Here is an 18507-nt window from a genome sequence, read left to right on the forward strand (position 1 = left end):
TCCCTGGTTTATTCTATTCACTGTTTAGGTCAGAGTTTTTCTAAAATCTCTCACCCCAGATTGAGTAAAAATTATTATGTTACATTAATATTGAGAATACAGATAGGTAAGTTAGTAGGTAGGTAGATAGATAGATAGATACTTTGGTTGAGTTCCCTAGGAAACAAATTCTGAGGATAGATATTTGCTTGTAGGAAGTGTTTTGGGAGGTGCTGTCAGGATCAACACCTCTAAGAGTGAAGACAGATTTGGGCAGAGGAAGGAATTGCTGGCCATGTCATAGCCTCAGGCAATCACCATAAAAGGAGCTCTGGAGCTGAGATGGCCCTTCAGAGATTTCCACTTTGACGTAAATGATGTAGGTTTTTGTATTCCTACATCAGCTAATCACTGAATGGTTTTTTCCTCCAGATAAGGGGCATGACCTTGGGTCCAAATGCCCTCTTTAATTACGGGCAATTCCTGGAGGACACAGAGTGCACCAGTCCTGAAAAAGGAGTCTGGGTTGTAGCCCACAGTATCCACTACAGTCAATTACTTATGATGCTTACATCAACCTGCTTTGTATAATAAGTTCCGGAAACAGCTCCACTAGACTTCTGGCTGGTCTCTTTTCCTAAGCCAAGTTGTAAGAAGAAGCCCCCACTATTACATATTGTCTAACAGCTGCACCTGATGCTCACATATCCCTCGTCTACGACCCATTCTTTTTTTTTTTTTAATTTTTAAAAAATTATTTATTTTATTTTATTTTTTTTATACCACCAATTCTTGAGAGGTCCAAGTTCCTGCTCACCATGCCTTTCTCAAGCTTGACTGCTGCTATTGTCCATTTATCCCCCTCTCCCAAAATGGGTAGACTATAAAAAGATTCTTATCTTTTGCAGCCTGAGCATAGAAAAAGCTGAGGACCAGATTTCAGGAATTATTATTAGCAAAAGTTGAATCGTTAGTTCAAGCCTAAGAAGAAATGAGCTTTGAAACTTGGAATAGAGACATTCAAGTTGATGCACTTGGATGCTTGAAACCCTTCATCCCTGGAGCCCTCTGCATCTTCAGAAGAGATGGTCCCATCTTGATTAAAGATATTGCACAGACCTTGGAATTTAATCTGACCTCCCTTATGATTTTCATATGTTACCTTCAGTTGATGATCAATCACCTCTGGTTTTCACTGTCTTCACTGTCTTTCTCTAGTACATCAGTGATTCTCTGCAAAAGCCATCTGATTCTACTTTTTTAAACTACTGTTTCCTAAGGACATCTCAGAAGTCTGAAATATTGGGCTCACTGGTGTGTTCCCTGGCACCTGTAACCTACTCCAGTTCCCCACTAGTGAATGCGTTCACAGCGACGCTGCTGCAATGTGCCAGGGACTATCACTGAGCCACCTGCCACCAGTGATGGGAGTCTTATTGACAGCTACTCTGAGAGCTTGTCTCCTCAGGCCCTTCCTGGTACCAATTGTCTTAGATAGAGTTTCCCAGGGAACAGATCCTGAGATGGAGATATATGTATGTAGGTATTACACTAGAGAGTGTTCTTAGGATCTACACCTGTAGGGGGAAAAAAAAACTGGCATTGTGCAGAATGTTAAAAGACTCTACCTGCAATGCTGGAGACTTAGGAGACACAGTTTTGATTCCTGAATCGGAAAGATCCCTTGAAGGAAGAAATGGCAACCCACTCCGGTATTCTTGCTGGGAAAATCCCATGGACAGAGGAGCCTGGAAGGCTATAGTCCATGGAGTCACAAAGAGTTGGACCCTGAGTGACTGAATGACTCAATCACTTGACTGAGTGACCAAGCAGCACGCACAGTTTTGTGCAGAGGAAGTTTAACTGCAATGCAGTCTCATGCCCTGGAGGAGGGAATGGCAACCCACTCCAGGATTCTTGCCTGGAGAATCCCATGGACAGAGGAGCCTGGCAGGCTAAGGTTCATAAGGTCACAAAGAGTTGGACATGACTGAAGTGACCTAGCATGCATGCACGTCTCAAGACAGACCTCAGCCATCTCAAGGAGAGGTCAGGGGCTGAGCAGGCTCTTCAGAATTGCCCAACTTTAAAACTAAAGGCCTGAGCCTTTATACTTCTGCATCAGCCAGCCACTGGAGTTGGCTGTCTCCAGGAGGGAGCATGACCTTGGGCTTCTGGCAGATCCAAGAGGGCCTTGGCTGAGAGCTGTCAGCTACTTCAGTCTTAAAAGGAGAATCTGGGTTGCGTTTTACAGTATCATTGATAGGCAGGTGATCAGTGTAACCGTAACATTTAATCTGTGAAACAACAGCTGCCGTTACTACATGCTCTACACTGCATTTTGCTTTGTTTTGTTTTTTTCTATTTCATTTATTTTCATGGTTCTTATGGTGCACATTTTGAAAATTACAGTGTTGGATTACAATTGGTAGGTTAGTGTAGGATGCTATGAAAACACAAAGGTAAGGGCACTTGCTTGAAATTAGGAAATTGAAGAAGTCTTCCTCAATAAAGGCAAGATCAAATCTAAGCTAAGCACAAAGAACTAAAAGCACTCTACCTGCTTGGACAAGGTAGGAACGGAGATGGTGGGCAGAATTTCTGCATTTTCCTCAGCCTTGGTTTTCTACTGTGCTGTGTTAGAAACAAATGTGTTTCAGTGACCTAGAAATGAAAGGACTCTCTTTCAGGCTTGCCTCGAGCCAGCAGTTTTAAGCCATCTTACTGTTCCTTAGAAAATAACAGCAATAGAAGAGATCAGGCTTGCATGGCTATTTTGGACACAACCATTGTTTTTCTCTTGTATTTATTTTAGGGAGTAGGTAAAGGGGCAACGTAGTCCCTCCGTATCTATGGTGGGATGGGGATTGGGCTATGTATTGATTCCAGGATCCTGCTTGGGTCCAACCATCTGTGGATGCTCAAGTCCTTTACATAAGATAGCACAGTATTTGCATATTATTTATGTGCATTCTCCAGTATAGTATAGATAATCTCTAAATTACTTACAATGCCTAATACAATGTGAATGCTATGTAAATAGTGATAAATACCATGTAAATAGTAGCTGGCATGCAGATAAACTCAAGTTTTTCTTCTGGGAACGTCCCAGAATTTTTTTCCCCAAGTATTTTCTGTTTGACTTGAGTTGAATGTATATGTGAATGTGGAACCTGTGGATCTAGAGAGCTGAAGGTACTATAGTCCTTGAAGGTACTGTACTCCTCAAGTGTGAGGTAGAAGGATAAAAAGAAGGGGAAGCAGAATGGGTTTGTAAGTCTGTCTAAACACCTGCATGGTGTGCTCCCACCTATTGTGCAATCCAAGTTCATGTGCCTGAGGCACAGTGAGGCCAAACAAGCCTAAATGCCGAGAGTCTGGAGCAGATTTCTCTCCAAAGAAATTTTATTTCTTTCAGGGACCAAGCAAGTAGAATGGGTGGTTCATACTCAAAAACCCCAAACTCCATAATGGCATTCAAGCAAGGGTTCTTAAAGACAGTATTAGGGGAGAAGGTCATAAGGATCCTTGATCAGCTCATGGACCTTCTGATGGGTTTATGGTGAGGTAACAGGGTCCCTTGGACTGCAAGGAGATCCAACCAGTCCATCCTAAAGGAGATCAGTCCTGGGTGTTCATTGGAAGGATGGATGCTGAAGCTGAAACTCCAGTACTTTGGCCACATCATTCGAAGAGTTGACTCATTTGAAAAGACTCTGATGCTGGGATGAATTGGGGGCAGGAGGAGAAGGGGATGACAGAGGATGAGATGGTTGGATGGCATCACCGACTCGATGGACGTGGGTTTGAGTAGACTCCAGGAGTTGGTGATGGACAGGGATGCCTGGCGTGCTGCGATTCATGGGGTCACAAAGAGTCGGACACGACTGAGTGACTGAACTGAACTGAACAGGGTGGTGTTTCTGGAACTCAACCTTCTGGTTCCTCCCAGTCGGGGGTCTGCATGCTTGTGGTCAGCATGTAGTCACGATCCTCTACCTGGGTGGGTATCTTAGTTTCTGCAGAATAATTCAAAGATACACATCCAATTGTTATCTGTACCCCTTTGGGAGGGAACTGGGTGCCAAGTGACTCTTGTCTGAATCATTAACTTCTTGACTCTGCTCTTTGAAACTCAGGGAAGACCTAAGGAGACTAAAGTCTTTTTCCACAAACCAGATAAGGTAGACACCAAGGGGCTTTGTACCCAGGAGGGCCCCACAGGGTCCTGCTCAGTTCCAGTCCCCTCTTTGCTATGATACTTGTCAATTTCAAGGGGAACAGATGTGGAACTAGAAAGGAAATAAAGTTTTGGATAGAGAGGTTAATCATAAACTCGACAGAGAAACTGTTCTGGGGGGACTCAGATTCATGCCAGCTGAGTGACCCCATGGCCTCTGCTCTCTCTGACTTGATTTGATGTTTTTTTTCCCTCCTATCTTTCAAAGGGCTTTTTATGTTTCAGGACATGATTAAGGCTTTGGGTCCTAGTGGAATACCAATTTTGTTTTTCCAGATTGAGTCTGTTGTTTTTGTTATTGTTGGTTATGTCAGTAGAAAAAAAAAAAAAAACTCTTACTTCATCTTTCATTAAGAAATGACTCAGCAATCACAATTTAATGGGGTATTTCCCCCCAATTTTCATGGATAAAAAATTTTAATTCTTTGTCTCCTTTAAAGTTTCTTTTCCCCCAGAGTTTAATTTTTACTCCTTGGCTGAATATATACTTTAGATCCAAATTAAATAGAGTCTATATTTTTAATTTCTCTTGTAATTGGGAATAAGTTAAAATTAGTAGTATTGAATTTTCACTTCACACATTTTTTTAATAATAACATCCTCCCTGTTTCCCTGCTCTCAAAAAAAAAAAAATGAATCCTACATGAAACAGGGACAAATGGTTCATGTTTAATTCAAATTAAATAAAATATGAAAAGGTTGGTTTAAAAAATTATGTTTAAATTTTAGTGATAAAATTTCACATTCAGGAACTGGAAAGCAGAAGTGGAACAGATGAAAAAGCATCCTGGGTTTAGGTCTTCATCAGTTGTGAGATTTTGGCCTGATCTCTAAAAGAAGGATTAAGTTAGGCCCCTCGAGGGCTTTCCCTATTCAATTTATTTGTAACTTTATGAAGTCGCCTCTTTGAACGCTGTCTTAACGCTGATGTGCCTCAGGTGTCTAGTGATCTTATAGGTCAGCTGATTCCTAGCCGTCCCATCAAAGCCTGCCTTCATCTGGATCCTAATTTAGTTTGGCATTCCCCAGTGATGTAAAAGGCAACTCGTGCTGGGCAGCCTTCTTGGTGGCCCCTCATCGACAGCTCAGCCGCCTTCCTGTTCCAGAGCATGGACCCTTGCTGGCACTGAACTGAGACTGCTAATTGTTCCACCTCTAGGATCTCATTTAAACCCAAACTGCCATCCCCAAGGTGTATTATTTGGTTGTCTGTCAGACTCGTTGAGAACAGTTATTTCAACTTGGAAGGGAGATTTTAAATGGAGGAGAAGTAAGTTTTCTTTTCTAGTGTTAGTTTATCAGTCAATCAGTTCAGTCGCTCAGTCGTGTCTTTGCGACCCCGTGGACTGCAGCACGCCAGGCTTCCCTGTCCATCACCAACTCCTGGAGCCTACTCAAACTCATGTCCATTGTGTCAGTGATACCATCCAACCATCTCATCCTCTGTTGTCCCCTTCTCCTCCCACCGTCAATCTTTCCCAGCATCAGGGTCTTTTCAAATGAGTAGGTTCTTGGCATCAGGTGGCCAAAGTATTTGAGCTTCAGCTTCAGCATCAGTCCTTCCAATGAATATTCAGGACTGATTTCCTTTAGGATGGACTGGTTGGATCTCCCTGCAGTCCAAGGGACTCTGAAGGGTCTTCTCCAACACCACAGTTCAAAAGCATCAATTCTTTAGTGCTCAGCTTTTTTTATAGTCCAACTCTCACGTCTATACATGACTACTGGAAAAACCGTAACTTTCACTAGACAGACCTTTGTTGGTAAAGTAATATCTCTGCTTTTTAATATGCTGTCTAGGTTAGTCATAGCTTTTCTTCCAATGAGCAAGCGTCCTTTAATTTCATGGCTGCAATCACCATCTGCAGTGATTTTGGAGCCCCCCCCAAAATAAAGTCTCTCACTGTTTCCACTGTTTTCCCATCTATTTGCCATAAAGTGATGGGACCAGATGCCATGATCTTAGTTTTCTGAATGTTGAGCTTTAAGCCAACTTTTTCACTCTCCTCTTTCACTTTCATCAAGGGACTCTTTAGTTTTTCTTCGCTTTCTGCCATAAGGGTGGTGTCATCTGCATATCTGAGGTTATTGATATTTCTCCCAGCTATCATGATTCCAACATGAGCTTCATCCAGCCCAGCATTTCTCATAATGTACTCTGCATATAAGTGAAATAAACAAGGTGACAATATACAGCCTTGAAATACTCCTTTCCCTATTTGGAACCAGTCTGTTGTTCCATGTCCAGTTCTAACTGTTGCTTCCTGACCTGCATACAGGTTTCTCAAGAGGCAGGTCAGGTGGTCTGGTATTCCCATCTCTTTCAGAATTTTCCACAGTTTCTTGTGATCCACACAGTCTTTGGCATAGTCAGTAAATCAGAAGTAGATGTTTTTCTGGAACTCTCTTGCTTTTTCGATGATCCAGTGGATGTTGGCAATTTGATCTCTGGTTCCTCTGCCTTTTCTAAATCCAGCTTGAACATCTGGAAGTCCACGATTCATGTACTTTTGAAACCTGGCTTGGAGAATTTTGAGCATTACTTTGCTAGCGCGTGAGATGAGTGCAATTGTGCGGTAGTTTGAACTTTCTTTGGCATTGCCTTTCTTTGGGATTGAAATGAAAACTGACCTTTTCCAGTCCTGTGGCCACTGCTGCGAGTTTTTTGTTAAGGACCACAAAGTAAGAGCAGGTGGGAGCCCGCCAGTGGCGAGCCAGGCAGGGGTCACTTCTTAGAGGTCCCCAGAAGACATACCCAAACATTCCTGTTCCCTGGCTGCATGGCACCATTATAAGAATTTCAGGGTGAAATTTCAGCTGTGTTATCAGCCAGACCCTCTGTCTGCAGTGATCCTACCCTTCTTTAGTGCTATATTAGAGAAATAGTCATTGTTTAATGACCCTTACTTTAAAGACTTTCTATTCCCAAAGAGAAGCAGCTGATTTCTTTGTTAAGGTCACCATTACAGCATCACAGACTTACTGGGACCAGGACAACCCTGGAGGTCATACAGTGTTTATCAACAGAGGGCGCTGTTGCTACTTCTCCTTTGGATGAGATTGCCCTCCTCCTCTGCACGAAGTCAGCATTGCTGGCCCTGGGCTCTGAATAGCACAGTACTATTCTCCTCCACTCAGTCACTGTGAAAGCTAAATTTCCAACTAATTTTCCTAAATTTCCTTGGGGTGTTAAGAATGATACCCTCCCCCCCCACCCCCCCCATCTCCGACCACAGAGTGCAGTTTGCAGATGGATGATTAGAACTTGCTTCTGATGAACCAGCTGGTCATGGGCAGAACCAGGCCTCTGGAATTCTGATCCAGGACTCTTAGTGTGGTAACCCTTCCACCCCCTCCCTCAGTTTATTGAAAATTGACGTACGTCTGTGACCATATTGGATTACTGATTTAAAGTCTTCTTATTTGTGCTTTTTCCGGAATGAGGAGGAAAGACAGGAAACAGAATGGGGGTTGAAAGGTGAAGGAACCACTGTTAGAATCAGGCAGATGCATACACAGAGCTGGGACGGATGAGAAGAAAAGTGACAGGCAGCACCAAATCTGTCTCCTCCACCTCCAGGTGGATATGCCCTCACTAACTGCTGCTGTTCATCCAGAAACATGCCACCCCGTCTACGGGCTGGGCACCCACTACTCCGGGCGCTAGGACCACAATGATGAGGCACGCACTTGCCTTCGTGAAACGCATAACCTCAAAGGGAAGACAGCACTCAAAAGGAATCCCAAGACAGGGCCATAAACAGCTACAGCCAGCGTCTTCTCACAGCTATTCTGTGCCAGGCCCTGCCAAGCACTTTACAATTACTATCTCATTTAATCCTCCTTCACTGCTGTGAGTTAGGTACTGTCATTATTTCCATTTTTCAGATGAGGAAACTGAGACCTAGAAAGTGAAAGGGATTTGCCTCAGGTGAAAGGGATTTGTCTTGGAAGATATATTATACTGCCTGATAACAGTGGCAAGTACAATGTATTTTATTTTATTTTATTTTATTTTATTTTGACTTGATTACTTTTTTATTTTTTTTATTTATTTTTTTTTTAATTTTTTTTTTTATTAGTTGGAGGCTAATTACTTCACAACATTTCAGTGGGTTTTGTCATAGGTACAATGTATTTTAAAAGCCACGTAAAGAATGTATTTAGAAATAATGACACTGACCACCTTTACCCCTGTCTGAGAGTCAGTTATAGAGTTTATCTTTCTCATGCAGGTAAAGCTTCACTTTGAGGATATCCTCCTCTCCACACCCTGTTCTCTTCCCATTTCAAGTGCTTGATGCTTCCTGTAGTTAAAAAGGCCAGAGATACCCACTCTGGGGAAGCAGTTCCTTGGGCTCAATAGTGTCTCTTTGATCACAAATTCAGATTGATTGCTCTCTATTTTGCTTTAGGTCCCCTTTTAAGATGAAGATGAATTAGCAGTCTCAAGTGAACTCCAGCAGAGTCATATCCATTTGAGACTGTCACAATACAAGAGATTTTAATAATCAGGGAAACTACCATTTCTTCACATACCAAGGGCTTGCTGATAGAGGAGATGCTTGCGTCTGCTCCACCCAGATATTCCATGTACACCCCTCTTCCAACTCCAGCCCCTGCCTAACACCTTGGAGAGGAGGTAGAACCTCATTATTTGACATTGTCTCTTTTATTAAACTTGACAAAAGCTGCTAAAACAAACTCAAAAGACAAAGTGATGGACATGTGTTACAAAATAAACATTAAATAGAGGTTGATTTACAAAGCATTTAAGATTTCTCTGTATGTCTGTCTGTCTATCTGTCTGTCTTCCCCATGGGCACTCTGTAACATTGATCCACATAATTGTTTGTTACAGTTGAAGCCTAATGCTAATATTGCTTATCAGAACTGAATTGTTTAAAATTTTTTTTACAGGGTCGTCATGTCAAAACGGGCCAGCTGGCAGCCATCAAGGTTATGGATGTCACAGGGGTAATGTATCTTTATCTTGCTATCTCAAAGTTGTTTTATATATTTGTCTTAAGAAGTTAGTGATAGAGAAAAATCACTTTTTGGAAATAGGATCTTTTTTAGACATCTAAGACCTTTCCCACTTTTGCTTTCTAATTAGCTACGTACACACTGCCTTATCTAAGGCAGAGTGAAAAACAATGTGTGCCAATAATTTACATAAACACAACCGAGGACATTTGCATATGAAGACAAAACAAGGATTTGAAGGTATTAAGAGAATAATACTGAGATTACACTGAAGAGGTGGGTCTTAACGGTTTTCTCCAAAGTCCACCTAACACCGGAATAGGCAAGAGTTTGGATGGCTCTAAAATCCTAGTAGGATGTATAACATGAATATTTTCTTCCCCAAAATATTATGGACCAAATATTCACCATATGCACAAATACTTATTATTATTGGGCAACACTGAAATAAAATTTCTGCCTGGATAATTAAAAGCAATCTAAGAAATAGACTTTATTTTAAATACAATCTTATGCTCTCAATCCCTTTTGCTAGGCCTATTTAAAATATTTTAATGCCTTTTCTAGAGTACAGAGCAAAGATCAGACTTGAAAGTCTCCCTGGACATCAAAAGCATGTCAATAATTTTCTATTGTCTTGGGAATTTTTCTAAAGATGTTTGTGAGCTATACATAAAAGCTAAAAGACCACAGTCTTCCTTTTGTCCCAGAAGTGGATTACTTAGTGTAAAGAGATGTAGAGTGAATAGGTCACACAAAGATATTAAGAACCAGTATACAAATAAGAAATACACACAGTTTGTCCATAAATCAGACTTCAAGCCATGTCTTCTTTGGTCCTGTTTGTCACCTTTGATAAGTATACATTATATGCTATGCTATTAACCATGATACTAATTTTAGTACTTTTCATTTATACTATACATTTATGACTTCCTTTCCTTAGTCATTTTTTAATCTGAATTCCTCTTTATGTTATATGCAGTTTTAAAATTATATGCATTTTAACAGGTGAAAAATTTTGTTCCCATGTGTTTAGAACCACTTAAAGTACTCCTTCCTTTTATTTGTCTTATATGCATTATTCAAATTTTAGAGCTTGCAAACCATCTCAAATAGTTCATCCCAATTAGTTTTTTAATTCACCTGGCCTTTACTGAATAAGAAAAATGCATATAGATTATATTAATAAGGTTTAGTTTCTGCCACTTGTAAAAGAAAATTAAAATTAACAGAGACTTAAGCATGATGAAAGTGTTATACCGTCACATGTTAAATGTGTAGCAGCCATGTGACAGAGTAGGAGGGTGTTTTTATCTTTCTGTTCCACCATTCTGACACATAGCTTCCACACGTAAGGTCAGTTCCATGACACAAGGTGGTTGTTGGATTTCCATTGATCACATTCTTTGGCAGGCAAAAAAAAAGGTGGGTAGGATGGGGAGAGAGTTGGTGGGAGAAGAGGATACAGAATATAGCCCCTTCAATGAAATTCTTTCTACTTACATACAACATTTTTATTTACTTCTGCTTTCTTTGGCTACCTCGCTGCAAGGGAAGCTGGGAAATGTAGTCTTTCATCCTACCAAAGTGCCCAGTTCATCTGGGTTCTTTTATTAGTCAGGAGTGAAGGGAGAATGTATTTTTCATTAGCTGGGTCTGACAAAAAAATCAAGAGCAGATACTATCAGTCTCTACACAGAAACCCATTAGAAATGTGTAAATCTTTCACAAGCTCCCTGCAAAAAACAAGTAAGAATTTATTTTGCAATTCTGCTGAAGTTGTACTACTGTATTTTCCTTGGATTGAACAGGATCGCCACATAATGCAGTACACTTGGCAGTTGAACAACTAATGGATGTGGATGGAGTCCAAGACATTCATGCCGTAAAGTTCTGTTGTGTGGGTCTGCAGAACTGCAGTTGAGTTCCACTGATATCATTAATCTCGTTGTGCACAGAGCTGTATGTTAATGCACAAAGTATGACTTGAGAGCTCTGAATATCACTTTTCTGGTTCTATTTGTGAGATTTTAAGTTGCTCAGAGAATTATTTACTATTGCTAGACTACCTTGCTTGGAAGAAAAAAAGATACACAGCAGTTTATCCCAGAGTATGTATTTTCATAGCTACGCTATGTTAGCCTCTCTAAACTGGGTTTTACAAGGCAACTGAACCCTACCGAAGATGATTTAGAGACAATTTCCTCAATTCTCCCCAGGATGGTGAAGAGCTGGCACCATTTCAATGCACAGGAGAGTCAATCCATTGCATATAATGGATGCTTTATAGTATGTGGGCTTGATTCTCTTGGGAAACTTCTGTTGAAAGGTCTGGGTAGTTCCCTGTTTTAGGCACATCATTGACCATGACCATTATGTAACCACTGACCCTTAACAAAGGCAAACATGGATATACATCGGGAAATGGTTTTCTTATTTCCCATGGTGTATGATCTAGCAGCAAATGACTGTTGTATCACTCCTGTACACATCGTAGTCAACATAAGATTTCCTTTGTGAAATTCATGTGGTGTCCTCAGAAAACAATCAATTTCATTTTGCCATGTTGTCTTTTGTGTATTATGGAATGTTGTAAAAGCTTCTTACCAATTATTATAATTGTGCTCATTATAGCTGCCCCGAGATGAATTCTCAAAGGTTGCCTTTGTTAATTGTTTGCAAAGATCTACTAGAAAGTTACTATAGATTATTGTAATGAAACTGATAAAACTATCACCTTGAAATCAATTTTTAAATTATTTTTATTCTATACCATGTCCTTTTTTAAAGAAGAAAATAATACAGAAAAAACTGAGTGTAATATTTATGTTCTTTAGTTTTAAAGCTGAGACACTTCCAAATTTGCCCATATTTGCTTCAGAATTAGGGCTTAAACTCAGTCTTTGAAGTTCTTTCGGTTTCTGAAATAATTATGAGAATTTTTGCATTTCAGTGTTTTCTGGGGATTCGTTCCCAGCTGGATTTGTGTACTTTAATTATCTAAACAAAACTGTATCCTCTAGGGCAGTGTTCCTCATAGTGGATGGCTAATATCTATGAACTTTCAGCACACTTGGGGTGCTCATCAGAAATGCAGAAATACTGGGCTTGCTGCAGAATTTCTAGGTGGAGCTTCAGAACTTGCCTTTTTTTTTTTCTTTTGAAAAGCACGTAATTTTTTTATTTATTGCTTTTTTTTCTTCTAAGTTTGTTGAGATATAATTGACATACAGTAGGTGTACAGCATAATGATTAGGCTTACAAATATCAAGAAAAGATTATACAATAAGTTTAATAAACATTCATCATCTCATATAGATACAAACTTAGAGAAATAGAAAAAAGATTTTTTTCTTGTGATAAGAACTCCGTTTCATCCATCTCATTAGAACTGATTCAAATGAATTCATGTGGGAGAAGGCGAGGGTGGGATGTTTTGAGAGAACATCATCGAAACATGTATTTTATCTAGGGTGAAACAGATCACCAGCCCAGGCTGGATGCATGAGACAAGTGCTCGGCCTGGTGCACTGGGAAGACCCAGAGGGATCGGGTGGAGAGTGAGCTGGGAGGGGGGATCGGGATGGGGAATACATGTAAATCCATGGCTGATTCTTGTCAATGTATGACAAAACCCACTACAATATTGTAAAGTAATTAGCCTCCAACTAATAAAAATAAATGGAAAAAAAAAAAGAAAAAAAGAAACCTGAAAAAAAAAACAAAACTCTGGATTTACTCTACAACACTCATATATAATAGACAGCAGTGTTAATTATATTTATCATGTTGGATGTTACATTCCTGAGAAGCACAGAATTAATTCAGTCTGGGTAGATGATTCTGTTTTAGTCAATTCACAAATTTAGTTTGTGTAAATTTCCTTTGTCGTATAACCTCTGCAATTTCAATGGATAAACCACTCTTCATTACTTGTGCAAACCTAACTAAAATAATCAGATGACATCTTTGATGTACATTAATTATTATTGAGGTTCCTTTACTTCTGTGTTTAGCAATATTAGGCCAAACAAGGAACCGCTTATAGAACAGCACATTTCCCATAAAATTCTGGATGTTATCTAAAAAGTTCATCTTTTACAATTCATGACTAAACTGGTGAAATCAGAGAATTCCCTGTCAGACAGAAATGTCCAATAATCAGAGGATTAAGTAAAGAAGGTAAGCATTACAATTTTTCCGTATGTCTACTGATCCCTGATGGTCTGGAGTGTGGCGGATTCTGCCTTTTCTACAAGCTTTTCTACAAGCACACCAACCGGAACAGCACTTTTCTAGGCCAAGTATGAAGAGACTATGGTCCTTTGATCACCCTGCAAATAATCTCCATCTTCATTTGGATCAAAATTTCTGGTGTAAACTAGTCCCTTTACAATGATACCTTGAAGTCCATGTAGGACTTGATAACATAATAACTTGGTATTATAGGCTTTCATCTTAACAATGACTGGTTTGATCATTGCTCAGGACATGTTGGGTTTTAGTACCAAAGCCCCACTCAGAATGGATGAAGCTGAAAACAGAATTTATTGTTTTGTGTATATTTAAAAAAAAAAAGCTCAGCAGGGTCTAGGAAGTAACATGATTAGTTGGAAATTGTGTATCTCTCCATCTCTGGACTTTGCTTTCTTTCCACCAGCAGCTGCAGGCTCATGTTCTAATTACTTTATTGCCCTTAGTCTCAGCAAGAGTGCAAGTCTCAATATCAGAAGCCCAGCTTGGGTCACCTCACCATCCCAGTGCCAATTCTGTTTCTCTTGAGCCACATCTGATCCCTGTGGCTCTGGTGGTAAAAAGTGTGCCTGCAGTGCTGGAGACCCAAGTTTCATCTCTGGGTCAAAAAGATCCCTTGGAGAAGGAAATGGCAACCCACTCCAGTATTCTTGCCTGGAGAATTCCATGGACAGTGGAGCCTGGCGGGCTATAGTCCATGGAGTCTCAGAGTTGGACATGACTGAGCAACTAACAGTGGAAAGGAGGCATCCTTAAAGAAAATCGTGATAACTGTTAAGATCAAAGGGCAGGGAGGGTGTTGAGCAGGGAAAAACAAGATAATTAGATTATTATGAGATTATATCATTATAGTCAATGTTATTTTAAACTGATTTAGTCCTTAAATAAGGTGCCTCTCAGTTACAATTTTTTATATTTCAGCCTGAAATAATAAAAATGGTAGCTAACATTGATGGAGTCATTATTATGAGTCAGAACTCTTTAAAATATTTTCTGTATATTGATTTCACTGAATGCTGTCAATAATCACCAGACTCCATTATTAGTTTCATTATAAAGATGAGAAAACTAGGCATATTAAGTATCTCGTTTAATGTAACATGTAAATGATGGACTGAGTATTTCAACTTGAGTATTTTAACTCTTTTAAGTCCACCCTGCCTATCACATTGCCTCAGGTCTTCAGTTAATATAGAAGGCTGTTTAATATTTCATCTAGTGTGATTTTTAAAATTAATTTATTTGATAAACATTTACTAAACACCTATTTTATGACAGACACTAGAAATTCAAAGTTGAAAAAGTGATTCTTTGTCTGAAGGGAGCTTACAATAATACAACATTGTCCTAAATATTTGTAAGTAAAGCTAATCCATTTTATAATAAAGTCATAAAATTATACAGTTATGTATAAAATGTAATGTGACAGTGAGGGGTAATAATTAGGCCCAGGAGGACAATCAGACAAAAATGTTTCTGACCACAAGAAAACAGCCTGTGCCAAGACATGGAGGCTGAGAAAGTATGCAGCACGTTCTGGAAACTATTATGTGTGTGTGTGTGTGTGTGTGTGTGTGTGTGAGTCACTCAGTCATGTCCGACTCTGCGATTCCGTAGACTATAGCCCACCAGGATCCTCTTTCCATGGGATTCTCCAGGCAAGAATACTAGAGTGGGTTGCCATTTCCTTCTCCAGGGGATCTTCTTAACCCAAGGATGGAACCTGGGTCTCCTGCATTGCAGGTGGATTCTTTACATCTGATCCACCAGGGAAGCATTACATAGGTTAGTTTTAGGATAAAAATAGTTCTGAGGAGAGAGTGATACAAGGTGAATCTGTACAGATTAGGGCCAGGTCAAGAAGGAATTGAGTGCTATGGCAAGGACATTACAAGGTTTTCATTTTTCAATTTTTCCAATAAAACCCTTAGATCAAATAGGCTTAGGCAAAAACCCATTATATAGAAGAGATATAGGGGGGTTGTTTTATACAAGGGGAGGGAGGCTGTCAGTCCTGGCCCCTTCTTCACACCACTGCTAGAGCCAGTGTGTTTAACCAGAAGTTAAATAGCAAAATAACATGATGGGATTTGCCTACTAGAAGGATGCAATATAAGCCCTGCTTGACTGAGTTTCTATTTTTGTCTTACTTACTGAACTCCTGTGGGTGAAGCTTTCAGCCAGTCTCCATCTCTCTTTAAAGAGTGAGGAAGTGGTCTTCTCCCGGTAGCTTCTGGTCGAGTTCTTTGCCTATAGTTAATGGACTCATTGAGTGTTTGCTGAAATTGAACCAAGAAAAAATCTTTTCTTCTTAGGTTATTTGGAAGAATTAGAGGACATACTGCTCCAGGCACTTTTGGTTCTTCCCTCCCAAAGGGGGACAATTCAGTGGAGTGATGGGTAGCATAGAACATAATGTTGGTAACAGTAATAACGATAGCAGCCATAGTCAAGAATAAAGATTACTATCATTGATTGCTTATTAGGTGCCAAGCATTGTTCTTAGTACTTAATACAACATATTCTAACTCATTTAGTCCTTGAAACAATTCCCATTAGAGGAGCAAGCTAATCTATCCATTTTACAAATGAGGAATTAATTGAAAGGATAAAAATTATACACAACTTGCCCGAGCTTCACAGACAGTAAATGCCAGAGTTAGAATTCAAATCCAGCCAGTCAGGGTGTACCCACCTTCTCCACAGCCCTGTTACTGGAATGACAGATGGGGATGGGCATTGCAGGAGCATGGCCTTCAGATTCAGATAGAGCTGAATTCACACCCCCCTCCTCTCCTTACTCCCCTTGAAAAAACTTTTTAACTTTTCTGAATCTCATTTTTTCTTGTCTGTTAGATGCAAATACAAACATTGCAAACTTGTTTTGAGATTAAATTTATATACTATCTAGTGCCTGGTACATAACATTTCCTCAATAAATATAGGTCTTGGTAAGAGACAGTGAATGCCTGAGTGGGACATTCAAGAGGAATGAAAAGAGGATGTTATAATGTGCATTGAACTTCTGTACTGGGATGGTAGCCTGTACTATGAGCCCCATGCCACATGTGGCACAAGTGTGGGTTAGTTCATTGTCAGTATGTGTAAATAGCTTGAATCAGCCCAGTCTTCACCACCTCAGAGTTATTAGTCTTACCCCGAACAATGGGTTACTATAGAGCAGAATCCAAAAGAGAAAGTGAGGCTACATTCCAGAAGCTAAAGACTGAAATCACAATAATTATTCATTCACTAAGAATAAATGAATGTGCTGTCCTTTGGGGTCATGGTAGTGAATAAGACAGACAAGGGTGCTATCTTCTGGAATCATAAATTCCAACATGAGTGAAAGATATTTAACAAACAGTTGAACGGTTATGTAGAGTTCTGATTAACTTTGAGGGAGTATACAGAGAGTATTAAGGGAAAATTTAAGAAGGAAACTCACTTATTTTGGTTGCCAGTGCATTTGTTCCCCAATAAAGTGACTGTTGTTGTTCAGTTGCTAAGTTGTGTCTGACTCTTTGCAACCTCATGGACTGCAGCACCAGGCTTCCCTGTCCGTCACCATCTCCTGGAGTTTGCTCAAACTCATGTCCATTGAGTCAGTGACGCCATACAACCATCTCATCGTCTGTCACCCACTTCTCCTCCTGCCTTCAATCTTTCCCAGCACCAGGGTCTTTTCCAGTGAGTCAGCTTTTCACATCAGGTGGCCAAAGTATTGGAGCTTCAGCATCAGTCCTTCAATGAATATTCAGAGTGATTTCCTTAAGGATTGACTGGTTTGATCTCTTTGCTGTCCAAGGGACTCTCAAGAGTCTTCTCCAGCACCACAGTGTGAAAGCATCAATTCTGAGGTGCTCCAGCCTTCTTTATGGTCCAACTCTCACATCTGTACATGACTACTGGAAAAACCAGAATTTTGACTGTACAGACCTTTGTTGGCAAAATGATGTCTCTGCTTTTTAATATGCTGTCTAGGCTTGTCATAGCTTTATATATATATATATATATATATATACACACACACACACACACACACACACACACACACATATATATATATTACATATTCCTTTACATTATGATTTATCACAAAATATTATAGTTCCCTGTGCTATACAGTGGGATCTTGTTGTTTATCCATCCTAAATATAATAGTTTGCCTCTGCTAATCCCAACCTCCCAACCCTCCCCCCCAGATCCTGCCTTGCTTTGGCAACCACAGGTCTGTTCTCTATGTCTGTGGGTCTGTTTCGTAGATAGATTCATTTGTGTCATATTTTGGATTCCACATGTCAGTTGTATCATATGGTATTTGTCTTTCTCTTTCTGACTTACTTCCCTTAGTATGATAATCCCTAGGTTCATCCATGTTGTTGGAAAAGCTGTCTTATTGATGATAGATTTTAGCCCAATAAATGAAATATTCCTAGGGTTAGAACCTATCTTATAAATTTGTAGTTCTCTTGGGAGTCATGTATCAGTGCTGGCATGGGTGTGAGAAGCATGCATGCCACCCTTGTCATATTTGCTTCTCTAGGGGACACCACTTCCTAGTAGAGAGGGAGCAGGTTAGCCTAGGATGTGATGGTTGGATGGCATCACCCACTCAGTGGACATGCGTTTGAGCAAACTGGGAGATAGTGAAGAACAGGGAAGCCTGGAGTGCTGCAGTCCATGAGGTTGCAATGAGTCAGACACAACTTAGCAACTGAACAACAATAGCAAAGAAGGGCAATGCAAACTGTCACCATCTCAGTCTGTCCTAGTTTTGACACTTCCGGGCTCTCTTATCCTGGGCATGTTGCTTACCCTCCATTTATTACACATGTATGTTGTTGTGCTCTGTGTGTGTGTTCAGTCGTATTTGACTCTCTGAGACCCTAAGGACTGGTGCCTACCATACTCCTCTAAAACTCTATGGAATTTTCAGGCAAGAATACTGGAGTGGGTTGCCATTTCCTACTCCAGGGGGCCTTCCCAACCCAGAGATCAAACCCGCATCTCTTGGGTCTCCTTTATGGCAGGCGAATTCTTGA

General features: G+C 40.1%; 1 protein-coding gene across 8 annotated transcripts in view; it reads left to right on the forward strand.

Annotated features, from left to right (window-relative positions):
* Window positions 1-18507, forward strand: part of TNIK (TRAF2 and NCK interacting kinase) — a 390807-nt gene that overhangs the window by 218112 nt on the left and 154188 nt on the right. For all 8 annotated transcript variants that reach the window (XM_043473737.1, XM_043473739.1, XM_043473738.1 and 5 more), the window contains one exon: window positions 9140-9196. In XM_043473737.1, coding sequence (XP_043329672.1) covers window positions 9140-9196 — 57 coding nt within the window. The remainder of the gene's footprint in view (window positions 1-9139; window positions 9197-18507) is intronic.

This window comes from Cervus canadensis, chromosome 7 (assembly GCF_019320065.1).
Source record: "Cervus canadensis isolate Bull #8, Minnesota chromosome 7, ASM1932006v1, whole genome shotgun sequence".
NCBI lineage: Eukaryota > Metazoa > Chordata > Mammalia > Artiodactyla > Cervidae > Cervus > Cervus canadensis.